The sequence below is a fragment of the Thermobia domestica genome, chromosome 17 (assembly GCF_964235325.1).
Source record: "Thermobia domestica chromosome 17, izTheDome1.hap1.1, whole genome shotgun sequence".
Taxonomy (NCBI): domain Eukaryota; kingdom Metazoa; phylum Arthropoda; class Insecta; order Zygentoma; family Lepismatidae; genus Thermobia; species Thermobia domestica.
The window spans coordinates 108,730,339-108,750,739 of record NC_137470.1 but is presented as its reverse complement, the minus strand read 5'-3'; the positions used below and the strand labels follow the sequence as shown (position 1 = coordinate 108,750,739).

The following is a 20,401-nucleotide window of genomic DNA, read 5'->3' as shown; positions in this document are numbered from 1 at the left end:
GATTGTTCGTAGCAAGGTTATTGAAAGTGCCTTTTAAACTCTGAATATGCTCATTACTGTATACCAGACTCATTACTTTGAACCCCCACTGAAGTCTCGAAAGTCAAATGACGTGAGTGAAATTTCACCAGATATTCAAATTAACTGAATATAAAACATATAAAGAAAGGTAATTTAATAAATACTGGTTAATCATGTATCCGATCTAAAAGCAAAAAGGTAAAAAGATCACTTCTAATGGGAAAAGAATTTTTTATTGAGAGGGGTCAAATATTCTAACGCTTATCGGGCAGATACTACTAAGGCACATGCTTGCAATTGAAAGCAAATTACACTGAACATATTTCTACTTCCCAACAGGATAACTAGGTCAACTACACACACTAACTAAATACTAATAATTTTATGGAACTCATCAGGAATTTTCGAATCGAATATATTCTTCTTCAGTTTCTTACCTTTATGGATATTAACTTCCTTTCTCTGGTTTGTGTAACTTCGTACCACTGGTCTCCTGACTTACAGTCAAAATTGGCCCGATATAAAGTGAGTATAACATTTAACGACCCCGAACAAAACAACAGAGCCATTAGCACTGAAAATCACAAAGCTACTAAACACCAAACTAATGAACAGCAGATGAAGTAAATTCAAGCCACTTTTGCTTGCACAAACAAATGACCACCAAGGCCCCTATCAAAGGCTGTAATCTGGGAGACACCAAGTTAACTCCATCGAATATTAAAAATTTCACAAAATCCAAAAAGGAACATTCACAGCAACCACAAATATTAGCGAAAAGCTTAAAAACTTGCACAGAAAGCCTTCTTAATACACTCACTTCACCTTTGGCCACTCGCTTTCTCCAGTAAATTACATTGCATTCAACACCAAGACCTGCTGAGTGCAAACAACGAAAACTACATGTCGAAAGAGTTTGCGTTAAACCAACACCACCGCTCTAAGGGCAAAAAAATACAAGTCGACCTCGCGAGGCAACGACTTTGTAAGGAAGACTTGACATTCATGGTTGGAAACTCTCTCGTCATCATCGTTCTTTCTTTCTCCCTTTTTCTTTTTTTAAAAGTAACTAAATTCTTAAAATCTCAGATAACTTATTAATATGAATAGAAACGTATACAAATACCTACACATTTAGAATATACTCATTACATATCAATAATATCCTGGTTAGTTAATTATTTAACATAATTTTGGTATTTAATCTAGTTGAAATAAGGTCCAAAATTCTATTCTATCTGAGTAACTCTCATATCAAAAAGTACCAGGCAGTTTCATGTAGCTGGCCCGCTTCAGCTTGGAAGCGTTGGTTTTCGAAGATTTCGATATAATGTTGTTGTTTTCCACATCAATTACTGCGTGAAGTTCTAAATATCGTGGCCGAAAATTAGGCGTACATCATCGAATTCTAGAATTCGAAAGTAGCGTGAAATAGTAGAGTCATTGACTCGAGAATAATGTTGGCAAAGTGCTTCAATTTAAAAACATTGTTTGCAATTATTCTTTTGAATGGAATTAACTTACTATTGGAAAGTACATCTTTTCTTGCCCATAATAGTAAGGAGAATCCTGTGTCAATTACATGCAGAGTATTTGAATTGATTTTCATCTTAATAATGAGTTTGTTATCTGTGTTGCACAAATTGGTGCTCTAACGTCGATCGATCTTAGTCGTTTGGTTAAGATACGTGTCACAGATTTTAAAAGAATTTTTCTTGATGTTAGGTGGTCTTAGTTGATCTCCTTGGTTGTCCATAGTCTGATGTCCGTTTCCAGCTTGTTGACAAATGTGGCGTGCAGAGATTTTTGTTATTACTTTGTGACCGCAAGGATGTTTTTTTCGCCTATGAGTTTCCCTGGTTCTGTCTGCAAGTACAAACACCATGTCGCTTTTTGTAACAAACGGCGTATACAGAGATAGTGTCACCTTTCTTGAAGTTGCTAAGTTATTGTTGTTACTACAGTTATTTCTATCGTCTCTCTGTTTATTAGTTTTATTACTATTAGTATTATTATTCCCGAATTGATTCCATTTATTCTTTCGTTGGTGTATCGATTGGTTCTATAGCGTCCATTCTGAGCCTTGTACACTGTTTTGAGCCACTATTACAGACAGTTTGGCCATCTGGTTTTAAAGTCATGCTTTTTCTTAGGATTTACTTTTTGAGCGGGGGGGGGGGGGGGGTGACCGGCTGTTTGAACTGGAGGTTGGGATATAATCTGTTGAGGTAAATCAGAAGTTGGCTGATAAAGAAGTACGTTTTGCGCTGATGGTGCAGTGGGCAAAGGTTGCAAATATTGTAGCTGATGGTAATTTGGGATAGATTGTAATGCTTAGACAGTGGAAACGTGTTGTTGCGTTTGCATAGAAACCGTTCGATTAAAATTGCATGATTACTGATTTTATTCAATGCTTTTGACGAGGTTCGTGGAAGCTAGCTATAGAAAGAATATATCGTTCGCGAAAGCGCAAAATAATATCGCTTCGTCTCCAGATTTTTGACGGTTTAGAAAGTATAAAGATGGGTTTGTAGGGCCTGTACAGTTTGGAATATCTTAAGTGCTATTTTCTGGAAATAATTACTCTGGAGTCTTAGAGACAAAAAACAGATCTTGTCTTCTTCAATTGCTTCTAGAATTAATTGGCAAATTGGTCGCAATTTTCTTTTGTAAAAATTAGGTGTTAATTAGTTCTCTTTACCCTTACTGGATTTGAAAACGTTAAAGTTCCGCGTTAAACATGGGAAAATTAGGCCGACTCGAAGAGATTAATTTCTTTCTGTTTCAGTTGTTCATGAGTTAGCGCCTGGAGTTGATTTTGATTTTGTAACTAGAGGAAAGGTCTAAAGCGATATTATGAGGTTACATACTATGCATATTGTAAGGATCTCCACATCACGACAGAAGCACATGTCAATACAACACTTGTTATTGATTGTAAACAGTGTAGCAGACAAGACGACGACACGAAAGACGCCGAGGAAAGCCGAAAGAAGACGGACCTCACGAAAGGAGTAGCGGGTCGAATCCCACTTTAAATCGTTGATGTCCTCTCTATATAGGCCTCAGTGATGAAAAGAGACGCTAAACACCCTATCAAACCAATTAAACGGACCGGTATTTATGGTACAGCGCTAACTCCTAGTGTAGTCCTTCAGGTTTTTGAATTTATAACAAGAGAATTCAACATATCATTACGGAAATCTCCCTAAAAAGAGTTAACTCAAGCACAACTACACAACAAACATGAGTAAGTGGGTTAGCTTTTGCGCTTCTATCGGGAAATCCGGGATTCAACCCCACATTTGACCATTCTAACAAAAGTTATTCGTAATTTCATCTGTAAATGTAGAGATAGTGCGTGTACTCTGAGTCCTGGCCGATTTCCTCTCTTATTGTTTTTAAATCGTTGTTATTACTAACTACCAGCAGTGACGGATTTGCAAAGAGGGTTAGGATGGGGGTGTCTTTTGGAATGAAGCCCCGAAATTACAGAATTTCTAAAACAAACGAAACATTAGTTATGCCTTTACTGATAAGCTTCAAGCTCCTCTCAAACAAAAATTAAGAATTTTTAGAAAAAGTAAATAATAAACCCCCTCCCCAATTTTTTTCTAAATCCGCCACTGATTATCAGTATAAAATGGTCTTTCGAGGTTGTATCCGAAAGATTATTGCCGAATCATTGCACAGCTACAGTATAAATGAAATTTAGAAGTAAGCTCTGACGGATATATTGAAAATCAGTTAGTTTAACTCATGTGTTAGAAGCTAGAGTACTATGGTCTAAGAAATGAAACACATGTGACTACAAATGAAATTATCTACAGAAAAAACATGTCGATAACTCAGAAGTTAAAATAAAGCTAAATAGCATCTAAAATTGCTCTCAAATACTACGTACTTTTATGTTTACTTTAATTCATAAAACATATGCTCCATGTATCATAGTGATGAATTCCAGAGAAAAAATATGGCATTTAGGTCATGATATCTTATTTAACTATAAAGTATACTAGAAGCAAGCAATTTGGACAGAAAAATTATGAAAATGAAAAAAAGCCAAAATTTCCGCTTCCCCCCCCCCAAAAAAAAGCCGGCTTCTTTACATCTCTAATAATGAGTAATACTACGGGGTGGACAGACACTCGAACTTTCCACGAACAACCACTACACTACCAGAAACATCGTCTGAAGAATGACAATGAAGGAGAAATGCAGTTTGAAAGGTTCCCACTGCCCTTGCCTCCATGCAAGAACGTAAACCCAGAGGAGGCGTCACTATAAAATGCCGTCACCATTCGCTTGTGTCAATGACATTTCATATGAGTTTGATACATTTGTGAATGTTGCACTAAACATAGCATAGAAACACTTGCCTTCTGAGAAATTAGTCAGTGTCAGCGAATATTTTTACACAAGGGTGGCAATAGTATGTAAAATTTGTGCTGGCTAAGAAATATGAACCTCATGAATTAAATCAATACTAATCTGGGAAAACATGAATATCACTTTCAGGTTATTTTCGCTTCGGCAGTTGGTCACACTGAGGTTTACATACTGGAAAAAGTCAATGATGGCTTAATTAAAAATCCTTCTTTAGCAACGTATATGTTTTTGCAACAGTGAACTGAAAATATTTGAAATTTAATTAGTAAGGTTGAAACTTACTTCCCCGTATAAATATACTTATCATGCCTTCCCATCCTCATACAGATTTCATGCAAGAGACAAGGTATCACAAAAACTGATGTTGGTGTGACAAGTCTAACTATATATATTAAATAGTACTGCTTTTATAAATTTCCCTACACATTTCATTTTATCATCTTAAGTGGCATACTACAGCTAAGAACAAACATTTCTTCCTGGAGTTGAGAATCTGTTGGAAACAAGAGCTACAATGAAAACTGGAATCACTTGAGAAGTTTCAGATGCGATAAGGCAGATTTTATGTTTAGGCAAATTCGCTATTCTAACTATGCTTCAAAGCTACGTACGATCGACACATGGGTTTCTCCTTTAAAACTTTACTTTGCTTTCTTTTTCAGAAAATTCCTAGGAGATATCAGTCGATTTTCAATGAATATAATTAGTATAAGTAGAATTCATAACGAAACAATACAAATCTTATTTAAAAATATAATTTATTACCAAAATATACAATCGAAAAAAAAAAAAAAACTGGCGAAGCACACATTTCCTGTGGGGTTAACTACAACTGAACATACATGTCCCTCTCACATCAAAACAAGTTTCTTCAACTGCAGCAGACACAAACTACTGAATATTAAACAAGGACAAAAAAAAAAAAAAAAAAAAAAAAAAAAATTCTTGAAACACTTAAGTTTTTTCTTTAATTCGACTGAACTCACGGTGCCATCAGTGGTCCTAGAACAGAAAACAAAACGACAGTAAGTGTCACATTAAGCAGAAAAATGACAGTGTGTCCTGTCAAGCATTGCGTGTTTTATCTATACAAAAATACAAAATAATAATAATTCTGTGCAACATTTATGAATTTAGGCGGTATACCGATATTTCAGTATGAAGAGGATTCGCAGATCGATTTATCTAGAAGTAGTTACAATCAAATCAATTCTTGGTTTGAAAAATGTTGTTCGGAGACAAGGATGTGGAAGCGTATAGTTGAACGAATAATTTATGGACATTTTAATACATTATTTCTAGATACAAAATAATATCACTTTTTTTTTCTCTCTCTCTCACAGAAATAGCAACTTACAACTGTACAATGCCAATGCCCTACTCATTACCCTAATGTCGTTAATTCTTGATGTAACGCAGTTGGAACCGTTATTGAGTGTTCATTGCATTTAAATGCACATATATCTGTCTTTTATCATAAGATTTGAGTGACAACAACGTGAAAAGAATTTTAAAATGTTCTTTTCCTACAACTGTTTTCTAGGATTAGCCAAATGAGAACTTACTTCACCAAATTCGTTTGTTTAGCAGCGAAATTTCACCACTTGCACCGGTGAAGGAGTAATATTCCGAAGCTGTCTGCGAAAATACGAGTTACTGGATGTTTCACATACGCAGACTGATCCTTTAGTTAGTTCATATGTATCCCATAAATTCTTTGACTAATTGTGGGCTGTACGAGAACAAAAGTAACTTACAACAGCTCATGGAAAGAAGTCTTGTGATGGGGGTGGCACGGTCAAAAGGCTAAGGATGCCGACCAGGTTTGCGCATCCATATGATAGTACAATTCTAACACTTCGCCAACTTTTTAACCGAACAGCGACAAACTGTACTAGAGTGCATTTTACATCTGTCACTCAAGAACAGGTCACTCAATCAGCAACAGCACGAACAATTCCCAGGACACAACTTTCACGTGTTCGTTCGTGCAGCCTCTGATCACCATACCTTTTGTCAAGGTAGTTTCATACTGCAGAATTCATTGGAACAGACACTCACCAAATTCGGTGACAAGCTCGCAATGGCAGACGTAAGCTGATACGTAACTGCAACTTATAACAAGAGATGTTGGTTGGGATATATTCCGAGAAAAGATAAATTGAAAGTGACTTTTCTGTATCCAGCTGGTTCATCTTCATCGTTCGCATACCCTGGAAACCCAGATGTTCTCTAAATTCCTGCAGTGGATGTACTATGTAAGATGAACCTTGGACTCCAATAGACCGACTATACATCTTGCCTGAAATACATGTAGTGAAGACCAAAAGAGCCTTTCAAGTTTACTCCAAATCAAGTTGTAAGCAGTATAAAGAGAAAGCTTGAACTTCCAAATATGAACAAAACTCTGGACACCTTACTTTTTTCTACATTTGGAAGTAGAAACAATTGTAAAAAGTGATCCTATGATTATTTTGAAAATTTTTAAAATATGACTCTTTAAGAAAATAAAATACGAAACTTCAGTTATATATATATAGAAAAAATATACAGTGATATATGTTATCTGAAAGCTCCTTTCATAAATATTAAAATGCCAACGAAGCCTTTTTTTTTTTTTTTTTTTTTTTTTTTAAGGTCAGACGCAAATGTCACGAACAAAAGATTACTAATGCAATTTTATGTAAATTTTGAGAACTTTGCGGTTTGCAGTTCTGATACCGATTCACAAATCAAATTGTGCTTTCCGCCTGTTCCGCACACTGATGATAACGGTCAGAATATAAAACTCACTGCAATCTGCAAGGGCTGATATGAAACCTTGTGTGATGATTTGACATGAAATGATCCTTAGCGGATTGTGTTTCGTTGGAAGCAATTTTTTTTTTTTTTTGTCATTCTCCTCTCTCTCAGCCTCCTCTTCTTTATAATCTTTATCGTTTATTGCTTATATAAAAAAGATTCTATGAGAAAATGGAAATTACGGAAAGAATTTTTATTATGCAGTGAATGTAAGTATTTTAAATAAGGTTAGTATTAACAAAAATGTTACAGTACTCCCGATTCTAGTGGGATCTGAATCTAAGATGGCGGATTTCAAGATGGCCGCCATGAAGTTACAATAGAGTAATAAATGCGGTTTTACCTACACTACTTCTATCCAAGATATGATCGCACCCCTTTCAGACGTTCCTACCTTACAGAGATTTATTACAAATATTTGTCTCATATTGGGGACTGTAAATACATTAAAAATTTAGGTCGTTTGGGGTACCATTTAATATTATCCAACGGGGATAATTTTTTTTCATGGGTTAGAACGGTATGGAACAATTTTAGCAGGATGAGACATAATAAAACACGGAATTCGGAATATACATACTCATACCGCCCTTCTGATTCAGACAAAGCAACTACAGTGTAACCAACTGTTGCAAAACGTGCTCTGACATCGCATCGGTTGGAACAATATTTCACCGTATAATTGTGTCCATTTTGTAATCGTTCAGGTGCATGGTTACTTTCCGAACGCACTGTATAATAAATGGCCTGGGAGGAAAACATGGTAAGTGATAAATACAAGTTTAAAGATACTGAAAGTTTTGTATGTGTGCAAAAACACTCTCAATTTAAAACATTCTAATTTTTTATGACCAAATATAATTCATACAGTTGGTTACTATTATAATAAAACAGCAAATCGTGCAATACATTTTTTTCTGGTAGCGCAACAAACTATCCAATTCAAAACTAGCAGAATTGTCACTTCCTATGTTTTCCTCCCGAGCCCTTCAGAAAGCACAAGGTTCCTTCCTCTTTTCATTAATATTTCGCTGAAAAATATAGGGCATACTGTGTTGTACGAGTTCACATATTTTACGAACCGTGTGGATAGGTTTTTCGGGGTTTTCTCGTTTCCTCCCACTTTCATCCCATCATCATTATCCATCTCATCATCACAGCCTCCCTTAACCTCAGTGCATAACTGTGGGACTTAAACTAATAAATAAAATAAGAATATGGTGTATAGCTTTCGGGCTGAAATGCTGGCTACCAAATATTGAAGTTAGAATTAGTAATATTTTTGGGAAGCACTTGCAATAACTATTTGCATAAAAATCAACGAACGACTTTTTTTCGGCAATAGTAAAACTTACCGGACACCTGCATATGTTCTTATTCATCCAGAATACCACGAAGGCAGTCAACATTGCAATTAGAGCCCCTATTCCCATACAATATAGGGGCATTAGGGGATAATGCTGAAAGCTGGTCGGGTGAGAGACCTCGCCTTGTCTCACTTGACTGGCATCGCTCTCCGGCAGAGTACCTGAATCATCCTCCAATATCGGCGGGAGAACAGGAACAAACGAATTTGGCGGTGGAGGAGGAGGGAATGGGTCGTCATCAATTTCCGACAAGGCTGTGTACAGACTGTCCTCCTGAAATTGAAAAGAAAGGAAAAATAAGTAAATAATTTTCCGCGAATATGCTCTTAAAACCAAAATCATATTAATTATTTACTTTATTTGTGAACAGAAAACCTCTCCGCACGTCACGTTAATTCCTATTATTAAACAGTCATTCTCTGTTTTTACTATACAATAATATATGTAACTCCATGCGTCCAACAGCAAGCAAGCATTACTTAATGGTTAATACTGCTACGAAAAAAAAAAAGAAGGAAAATGTACATTCTAAATTAAAAGCAGCACTGAAGAAGTGGATGCAAAAAAGCACTCCGGGGTATCAACACCATTCAATACACTAACATAATTAACTAAACTCACAGAGACACAGACAACCGGAGAAACTCATTCCAACAGAGCAAACGGACGGCCAACAGAGAGAAGGACCATTACAGGGACATCATTAGAAGAAAAAGTAAATGGAGAAACAATTTTGTTATATATTTAACCAGTGTTGCTGTGCTTTGTTGAAGCGAGCGATCCTCCCTTCCACTAATTTCAATTCCTAACTAGAGCACACACACACAATGTTCTATAAAATCTGAGCATTTTTAATAAATATTGTGGGAAATATAAAATTGAGGAGAACGCGCTACCCCATTATTATTGGTCCAATTCAATTTTCAGCAATTAGGAGATGGAAATTGTCAGAAAAAGTTAGACTGTATTCAACTTTTTTTTTTTTTTTTAACAAAACAAATCACAGATTTTTTTTAAAAAAAATCTCCAGGAAGGTGAGCTAAGTGAGTATTGATCTTTTAAAATCGAATAATATTAATGACAGTTCTCGTAAAAAAAAAAAAAAAAAAAAAAAAAAAAAAAAAAAAAAAAAAGGGAGGAAGGAAAGTTCAGTCATTCTTGGCTAATTTTAAATGCAGCTAGTGGGCATGATTGTGAAGCACTGGAAAGTATAAGTAATATTCCAGACAAATATTTTTACCAAAGATGCTATGAATAAAATTTTTAATCGGGGAACGGGTGAAGTAATCTATACCACCTTAAGAGGCTAAATTCACAGCGCATTCTTAATTGATTTTAATCCCAACCACAGGGATTATGAAAAAAGAATCAAAGAAAATATGCCTAATCTTTAACCAAAACCGAATACGTTTTATGTTATCGTTAGAAAGAAAACTTTATTCTTTGCTGATTTCACCTCCATCCGGAGTGGATAACTGGGCAGTCTTGAAGAAAATGTACAACTTATTACATTGAAATCGAACAGTCGTAAGTATAACGGAAATTAATGTGGAACATATTTTTTAAATTGAAAATGAAATGAAATCTAACTATTACGTCCCACGGTTATGCCGGCTAGGCTAAACGAGACGATGATAATAAATGAATGAAATGGTGAAATGAATAAAGAGGGAGGAAACGGGAGAACCCCGGGAAAACCCACGCACACGGTGTTTGTCCACTACAAGGTTCACTTGGCGCATGCTCGGATCCAACCAGGGACCCAGTGCATCAGAGGTGAGCGCTCCATTACTGAGCCACCGCGGCCCCCATTTTTAAATTGAAGGGGAGAATAATCCATTCCATACCACATGAAGGGGTGGAGGGAGTTTACTTTCTAATACTCGATTGATTTTAAAGGCAAGTAGTGGAAATGAATGAGAAGCTTCAAAATGTATACCTCATATACATGAAAATCTAATATCTTTACGAAACAGAAACTAGACACATTTTTTAATCTGTAGCAGGAAGGAGAGTTATCCATACCATATTAGGGGTCTGAAATCACCGTTCATTCCTCAGTGATTTTACTCCGAAGCAAAGGGGTTCACAGGAAAGAATCGAAGAAAATATACATAATTTTGTATGAAAACCAAGTGTATTTTACATAAACTATCATCGAACTCGGAAAAAAGGGAATTCTTATTATTCTTTACTAAATTCAGTTCCAAGTAGGGAGAATGATTAGAAGCCTTAAAGAAAATGTACAATATATTACATTAATATCCCGAAGAGTTGTAACGGTAATTATCGATAAATAGATTTTCTAAATTGAGAGGGTAATTACGTAAGACGTGTGAATTCACCGCCCATTCTTGACCGATGACTATAATCCCTAACAATGGCAATTACGGAAGAGTCAGGAAAATGCACATTATATCAGAATCAAATGAATGTGAGAAAATTTATCGTTAAAATCTAAAAGGAATCAGGGGGAAGCGGGAGTATAGGAAGCTAAATTTACTCCTTTACTCTTCACTTATTTCCGCTTCTTGCAGAGAGAATGATCGGGAAGCCTCACAAGAAACTGTGCGACGTATTACGTCAAAATCGAACACATTTTAACGAAAATTATCGTGGAATACATTTTTTAAATTAACAGGCGGGGAGGGGGGATTTCCCTCTTTCATTTTTGGCAGATTTTAACCCCAAATTTATAATGTTATAGAGAAAATATACACTAAGTTTCGTCCTAATTAATTTGTTTCTGTAGTTTCATATTCGAAAAATGTCTTCCATGTTCACGTATAAACTTGCAACATGAGGTGGATTCACCCCTCTTTTACTTGATGGATTGTAACCCCAAACAACAGAGTTATTATTGCAAGTAAAAAGAAGGCTCATGCCAAGTTATCAAAATCGGATAAGTTTTACGAGAGTTATCATCGGACAGACGGACTGACGATCAAGTTGAATAGTAGAAACTTCATTAATGCTAGCTTCAATTCATTAATTAAAATGTTGCTCAAGTTTGTATAGTAAATAAACATTTCTTTTGTGTTTCTTATCAGCGACCAAGGACTTTTATAAATAATAATAATAATAAGAAGAAGAAGAAGAAGAAGAAGAGTAAATACAATTCACTATGACTAAGAGCAATTTAAGAGTTATCGGCATAAATACTTAAATGTTTATATATACATACACACACACACACACACACACATATATATATATATATATATTTACCGTATTTGCGAGAATATAGACCGCACCTACACTTTTGACATGAAATTATAGAAGAAAGTACATCTCGAATATAGGCCGCGGTACTAAATTTACGAGCAACTTTAATTAGACAGTATTTTGAGATGTATTTCTCTCCCTCGCTTTCTTTAACTCCCGCATAACTAAGGGTGACTGATCAAGATTACTTTCTTTCTGATAGTGACTGAGCAGCATTTCGGGTCGTCTAGCGACGATGAAGAATCAGACGCTGGTGATGCTGAAATGGCGGAAAGTGATTGTACGTGATTTGGGTGGGTACAAACAAGCTAACACAATTTTGCCAAACAAAGTTGTTTTTTCAAGAACAGCTACAGTATATAAATAATTCGTACATATTATAAACTATACTGTATAACAAACACACGTATTCCTGTTAATAAAACTACTAAGTGTACAAGTGCATTTTGTGCCAGTGCAAGGTACCAAATGAAGGGAGCAATTTTTGCGAACAAGGTATGTTTTTCTGCTATTTTTCTCTCAAGTCTTTGATGGTTTACAAACGTAACTGCAGTAAATTGTAATGGTACTAAATTCAACCCACACGATACGTATACACGTCATTTTGAAATTGACGATTTATGATCTGAAGGGAAAAATCTCGATTATAGGCCGCACCAGGCCCGGACTGGCTACGTCGAGTGCCCCTGGCGCTGATAGCTGCTTGCCCCCCGCCTCCTCCCCAAACTGTTTGTAACGTCATTTTACATTTAAATTGTAAATCACTGTTAGGAAAATGTAAATGAGCTAGTAACTTTCTGTAATGATCCGCTTCCGTATCACCACTAAAACCAGACTCACAACCAAAGTTTAAAATGTTATATTTAAAATAATTATAATTTTCTTACACACCAAAGAACTCATACATATGTAAAATATAAATGTGATATTCTATTCAGCCTATTAATGGATTATAGTTACATAGCACAATTTATATTTTCATAATTGCAAGTTTCAAAAAGATAAGATACAGATTTTCTACAAACACAAAACTGATTAAGAATCAATACAATATTAGAACATTAATAGTTTTCACGTTAACAGTACTTATTTTAATAACTTCAATTTCAGTTCGTCGCTTGATTTGGCTATTTCATCAATCATCAGATTTTTGTCAATATTTGTCTCTTTCAACTTCAATAATCGTTACAGAATTGAGCATGTTGTTGGTTATGGAGGACCTTAAGCGATTCTTCACAATTTTTCGTTTGGAAAAAAACCTCGCAAGTTACTTGCGTGTGGGGCAGAATCATTATATATTTTAATGTTGAATACAAATTTGGAAAGAGACCTGACTGGGAAGAAAGCTCATTCACAATTTTCAATGCACACGATAAACATTTTGAGCACTTCTTTTTTGGCTGTCGTATTCATATAGAAGTTCATCACATTGTTCGGCATTATTATCTTTATTGTTTTTATTATCTTCCTTTGCCTTTGAGGGGTTTTCAATTTGCAGAAGTATGGAGTAATATATTGCAAACTGCTTTACTTTCTGTATAAGTTTCGACCTACTGCATTTCGACGGGGCGTAGACTTTCTGAAACACATTTTCAGGGATTTCTTCGTTGCTCAGAATCTCATCATACCTTGGAGTCTAACCAAGAGCAGTCAATCAAAATATCCTTGTTTGGAACAAATCTGCCAGAAATGCTGTTTATAGCCGAATCTAAAAAAAATTGAAATATATTGTTTTCAATTTTAGAATCGGAGAAATCCGCCTACTTTAATTTTCAGAGAGTTCACTTACTTTTTTTTCCTTTGTGGGACTCTTTTTCCTGGAAGAGAAGTTTGTTTTCATTTTGACGTCATCGTTTTCAAAAAAAAAAAAAAAAAAAAAAGAATTAACGTAATGTACTTTCCTTGGCAAGTTTTCAAAGTTGTCATCTTTTCTTTTTTTGATTACATGACTCAACAATGTATTTACCAAATGCCATGCTTTTGAGTAATCTAGTGTTTTGCTTTGAAGAAACACTAACATAAGTGGCACTGAAGAACAAAGATCCAACAAAACAAATGCTAGAAACAAATTTTCAAATTTACTCCATTCTCAAATCAAATTACAGGCTGTAAATGTAGATTTCCAATCAAAATTTCCATTTATCAGTTCTAATAAAATTGAAAAGAAGTTTGCAAGCTTACTTGACTGAAATTCGTCTTATTTTAAATCAAAATCAACAATGGCTTGTGGATATGTTTGCTCCACCATCATATAGCACCTATCTTCTGTAATCTGTACAATTTTTCTGATCCTGAGTGGCGCTTCTTTGTCTCTTTTTCTCATACAGAGATATTCTTGTATGAATGGTTGAAGAAAGTTGCAGATTCTTCTACAAGGGCAAAGACACTTTCTGCTTCAGAGCAACTGATAGTTGAGTCAGCCACTACTAAATTTAAAACATGGCCCATACAATGAGTGTAAATTATAATAGGATTGTTAGCTTTCAGATGAGCCTGAAGATCCTTGTACTTGTAAATAGAATATTCTTTTTCACACAATGTAATCCTGAAAATTTTAAGTATCTAAAATCAAGCAAATGGTTTCAAGAACTTACAATTGATTTTTTTTCTTTTAATACCATTTTATTTTTATGTTCAGCATTCGGCGTTATTCGTTTTTTCTCCACTTATCAGCAGTTGGGCCCCCTGGTGATTGCCAGGTAGCCAGCCTGGCCAGTCCGGGTCTGAGCCACACCATGAGTTTTCCAGTGAAAATTTAGGGAAAAAGTGCAGCCTACATTCGCGCAAATACAATATATAGAGGGTGGACCTTCGCGCAAATACGACTACCTTTTTTCTCTTTCTTTGAAGCTCCCCCTCCTTCTAACACGTTTTCCTATCAGACCAATGTACATCGTGAGAAGAAAATAGCTCAACTGAATAATATTAAATGATGTATTAAGCGACCTCAAGTATTGAATACGGTTACATTATGCAATATAAGGCAAAGGTAACTGGTAAGTTTAGAACAGGTAGAGGTAGTGACACTACATTTAGGATACGGGTAATGCAGGTTGAACCACATCTATTAATATTTAACACATCATGGCTTCGATCTTGAGATCTCCCATCTTGGATCCAGATAAAAAGAAAGAAAAAAACTTTAGTAAGAAGGGGTTATGTGACAGATGTTTTCGGGTTATTTTTCACCACAAACACACACCTAACATTATTTATAACTTATCTTTAATCATTTAACAGTTATTATCTTGATTTTATCTGTTTACTGTCTTACATTTGTATTTCAAAACTTACAAGGTACCTTTGCCTCATATTATATACTGTAAATGAATTCAAAACTTGAGGTAGCTTGCAACTCAAGTTGATATTATTCAATTTAGATAAATTTTCACATTAATTAGTTTGGTCTAATATGGAACCATTTTATACGGTGTCAAAAAAAAAAAAAAAAAAAAAAAAAAAAAAAAAGCAAGAACGCTCATAGAAGGCTCAATATTCTTAATAAAGAAACCAACATACCATGCTCTCGCATACCCATGATTAAGTTTTCAAGTCTTGTACTTTATTACAGTTATGCCAGATGGTGATCAGCATCACAGAGAGGGTTACATAAACCTTACGAAATAAACGAAGTATATACGTATCTAATAGCAATATTGTTTTTGTATGAATAGATATGTCACTTATTGATAACATGTTTCCCAGATGAAGTATTAGAATGTGGGGTTGGCCGGTTTAGTTGAATTTGAAGGAGTAGAACGGGAACCTAACCTAACCCCACTCATTTTGACAAAGGAATCTTGAAATCTGAGTAGTCTGGCTAGACGATCTCAAGTCTGGATAATGTTTGAGAGAGGGAGACCATTGTAACGACTCTCTGGATCCTCATACGTTGGAAACAATCCAAAGAAAACATGGAAAAACATTTGGAAGAAAGTGCTCAGGATTAATTATTTTCGGGAGAGAACAACAACCGCAATGGTTGCTCTGGGTGCTCCCATATTGAAGAGAACAAGGAATTAATAGATCTCACACAACAAGAACTTACATCATCCTCACGCCGCCTCTCTGCCTGTTCCTCCATCATTTGCTGGATACAATGCCTGAGAGTTCTGTTATATCCCCCGTTCCTAAAAGAAAGAAAATAAAACAAAGTAATAACCAAGTAATATTTTATATATAGATAATATCCCTCCTCCCTCCCCAAAAAAAAAGAAAGAAAAAAAAAACACTTATAAAATCGTACCCAATTGTAGATAGGTACGAAAAATCAAATTGAACCCTTCAGTTTACGTTGTTTGAGATTATGTCCTGTAGGTTGAAACGATAGATAAATCAATAAGTGAATATCGAAAGAACTGTTTAACTTGTAGGCTAATTAGAGTTTAGCAACGAAGCTATAATGTTATGAGACGTGGACCTACAGCTTAACGTAAAATTCGAACCACGTGAGCTCCCATTAGGAATCGAGCCCCGGTCTCCCGTGTCTGGGTAGTGTATGCTAACCATATAGCCCCAAGGGAGCTTTACGAAAGAATTGGTGTAATGAAGGAAATGAGAAAACAGGATACTGTCCATTACAATTTAAGTAGCCTGGGATGAGATCACACACATGGTGTTCCAGGCCTAAGAATTCTACAGGGTAATCCAAAACTTCCATTACACCCATGAACAGGAGGAGATACTGTGTGCTACAATAGTGAAACCTACTGCACCATGTTGTCGGACTAATTTGTTCCTTAACTTTAAGTCGAAGGGTTTATCGCTTGGGTTTTGTTTAAGCAACATGGAACATCAACCAGCCCATTATTCGGTTGACGTGGAGAAATACCTGATAGATTATTTGATTTAATCTGATTTTGTGTTCAGCGTCTCATTCTGAAGCGAGCCGATATGATACATAGACCTAAAGATTAACGTTGAATCCGTCCACATCAGCTCTCACCGGGAATCGAACCCGGATCTTCTAAGCCAAAGGTGCGGACGGTAACCTCTTAGCCACGAAGGAGCTCTAACAGATGAATCGGATGTGGTTCTTCACAGTTACAGCACTTTTGGTTAATCCCGAATTCCTGATCTTTCGTAGTGTGATAACAAATTGTGCAATTACATCAAACAACATTTTGCCAGGACACGTGACCACCCAAAGAACTGAATGAAGTTTTTCGGCACGCATTTTCCACGTTCACACACACAATGTGCGTAGAATTCCAGACCGTGCCTTACGACGCGTAAATTTCGTTACGAAAATGATGTGTATACACAGACACTGGATTAAATTAAAATTTCTTCGTTTATCACATTTCGGTTTTTTTTTTTTTTTTTTTTCTGATCCATAACTTGGCCTCAATGTAAAATGCATAAATAGATAGGGAGTGTAACGGAACTTTAGGATCACTGTGTATACGAAGGCATGTGTCCTCCCTCCCCCTCCACATAACCTATCAGAGCAGAGATTGATACAGAAAAGAACTTTTGAATTTATTACCTGCCTGCTTGATGGAAAACATAAATCAATGGCAAACAATAATTTACAATTGTCTTCGACACTAGAAATCAAAATGACTACTCACCACGTAAAGCGGGGAAACTGGTTAGCGTCAACAAACTCATCTTCTTCCTCCTGCATTCTGAAAACAGAATATATATATATATATATATATATATATATATATATATATATATATATATAGAGAGAGAGAGAGAGAGAGAGAGAAATTAGTAAAAATAACAAAATAAGAAGAAGAAAAAGACGAACGAATTTGAATAAGATGATTTACTTAATAAATAACCCACGGAACAGATACAAACCAATTTTAATTTTAGCATAGAATTACGCTTACATCTTGTTCTCCTTTCTGAAAACTCTTTCTTGTAAACTTCAGTTTATTCTTTATGTTCAGTTTACATAACTAAAGCCATGAACGGCGATTTTAGGTATGAGGTTACTTTAAAGGTAATAAAAATTTAGATCGTTTTTAACCTTTTACCGCTTGAATTTTAACGGCCTCAATAAATGCTCGGTATACAGACAGATATACTTATTACACGTAACCTCCTACCTAAAATATGACTTCAGCTCCAGAAACGTTATTAACTTACGATTTAATTTATTCATCAATTGAATCGGTTGTTGTTAAGAGGGGATTTGTGTAATGAATTTCAAATGGAACATATTCCCTTAAAACAATGACAAATTCAATTCTAGCTAACAATAAGTTTAAAATGCAGTATATGTATATATATATATAAATACTGGTCAAAAAAATTAGGGGATCAGATGAAAATTCATGTAAAACTTCTTACGAATAATGTGACAATACTGTAACTGGTCCAGTTCGAATTACAAACGACTAGCATGAAGGCACAACGTGCAATCGAACCGTTTGAAACACCTTTGCACGTGATCGGTGACGTGGCGCTACCAGAGGTCATTTTGTAGTGTAGCGTTTCCAACACATTCCAGCTCCAGGATACCTTTGTTCTCATTGTGTTTAGTGCGACACAAATCCACGTAGTGAAATGGCGCTAAAACGTGATTTGCCACAATCGCTGGCATGGCGAGCTGTCGGCAAGTTGGAAGCTGGTCAGTCACAGCGGGAGGTGGCAAATACCATAGGAGTGGCACAAATTGTGATTTCCCGATTGTGGAATTGATTTTAAATAACTGGAAGTGTTCGAAGAAGACCAGGACAGGGCCGTCCACGAGCAACCACAACCATAGACGATCGTTATCTCTTGTTAACAGCCCGTCGAAACCGGCGTCAAAATGCAATTCTGCTCCAGCGAGCCTTCCGAACAGCAACAGGACGTGCAATATCCACTCAAACGGTCCGCAATCACCTTCGAGAAAGTGGACTCCACGCACGTAGGCATATGGTGTGTGTCCCATAACTGCACGACACCGTGTTGATCGAAGAGTGTGGGCGAAGGAACACCGTTGGTGGGGACGCAATGAATGGGGCAATGTTTTGTTCTCTGATGAGTCTCGATTCAGTGTGGAGCCTGATAATCGACGTTTTCCTCTGGAGAGAGTGTGGAACACGACACAATCTCATGTTTGTGCGAGAAAAGTCCCAGTATTATGGCGGTGGACTGATGGTGTGGGCAGGAATCAGCATTGGTGGGCGTACTGAGCTCCACATCATCCGAAATGGCTCTTTGACGGCTTTCAGGTATAGGGATGAGATCCTGCAACATCTGGTTCTTCCTTATGCTGGTGCCATTGGTGATTCGTTCTTTTTCATGGATGGCAATGCTCGTCCTCACAGAGCTCGGTTACTGGATGAGATGCTGAAAGCTTAGGGTATCGCTCGAATGAAGTGGCCAGCATGCTCTCCGGATCTCAATCCAATTGAGCATGTCTGGGATATGCTTGGCAGACGAATTGCCGCTAGGCCAGTAAATCCAACAAAATCCCCCAAGAGGTCATCGATAATGTTACTGAATCCATGCCACGCAGGTGCGAGGTTGTGTTGGCTATTCGAGGTGATCATACGCCATATTAAGGAACAATCTGTGTTGTTGCCTTGCCTGTTTGTGAGGAGTTCGAGAGGTGCACAGATGACCGTCTTGTTTCGTAAGCCATGTAAACAAGGTTTTCTGTGCCCCATTTTTTCAGTATATCTTAAAGCATTTCTTCTTGTATGATATATATGAGTCAAACACAAGCTTATCCATACACTATCTTAAGGTATTGTGTGATATTTCAGTTGCTCCCTAATTGTTTTGAGCAGTCTGTATATTCGTTTTATAATTTGGAAAAAGAAAAGGTGGAACGTGCTTTTATTTCTTCACTAAAGTTTGAACGTACAAAAGAACCGTTTTTTCCAAGCACTTGAATCACTAATCTGAACATAACATGATACAATGTATAAATTAACTACTATTTCTTATTATCTGTGTAAAACGAAAAATGTACGATTGAAAATTATCATTATTACATAAAAATGTCACAAAACAAATATATATATATATATATATATATATATATATATATATATATATATATATATATATATAGTAATCAGATGTACAGTCAAAAATTCCTGATCGCGGGTAGTTTCTAGGGATGTACCGATACCACTTTTTCATCCATACCCGATACTGATACTTTTGGACACATTTCTTATATATTAACAAGAATTTTCAGAATAATGAAATGATGAACACTATAATAGCGTATATTAGATATAAGCCAAAATTTAACAAGACAAAAAGTAGAATTTCGTATTAGGTTCCACACAAAAAATATATTTCCTCTAAATTTAATCCAGGTCACATAAAATAAACTAAGAAGCAGCAAACACTTATACAGTGTAAACTTAATTCTAAGAGTCAGTGATTGATATTTAGAGTGATAATGTACTTTGATAGTTACATTGTATTTACTAGTCTCTATTACATACATATAATGCAAATGGATACTACCGTTACAAATTGTTATTATTTACAAAATTATGCGTGCTGAACCAGGTGTTGCTGCGTATACCATACTAATACTACTACTACTACTACTACTACTACTAATAATAATAATAATAATAATAATAGGGTTATTTAAGCGAAGTCAAAAACGATAAAACTATTTATTAACT

At 35.8% G+C, this 20,401-nt stretch overlaps 1 protein-coding gene across 2 annotated transcripts in view; it reads right to left on the bottom strand.

The window, feature by feature from the left end:
- Positions 1 to 5,149: 5,149 nt before the first annotated feature.
- LOC145674279 (uncharacterized) overlaps positions 5,150 to 20,401 on the bottom strand; it is a 29,042-nt gene continuing 13,790 nt past the window's right edge. For both annotated transcript variants that reach the window (XM_081744126.1, XM_081744125.1), the window contains exons 2-5: positions 17,378 to 17,434; positions 15,853 to 15,934; positions 8,568 to 8,852; positions 5,150 to 5,412 (exon numbers count right to left, since the gene is read on the bottom strand). In XM_081744126.1, the coding sequence (XP_081600252.1) occupies positions 5,404 to 5,412; positions 8,568 to 8,852; positions 15,853 to 15,934; positions 17,378 to 17,433 (432 nt within the window). In that variant the 5' untranslated portion in view covers position 17,434 and the 3' untranslated portion in view covers positions 5,150 to 5,403. The remainder of the gene's footprint in view (positions 5,413 to 8,567; positions 8,853 to 15,852; positions 15,935 to 17,377; positions 17,435 to 20,401) is intronic.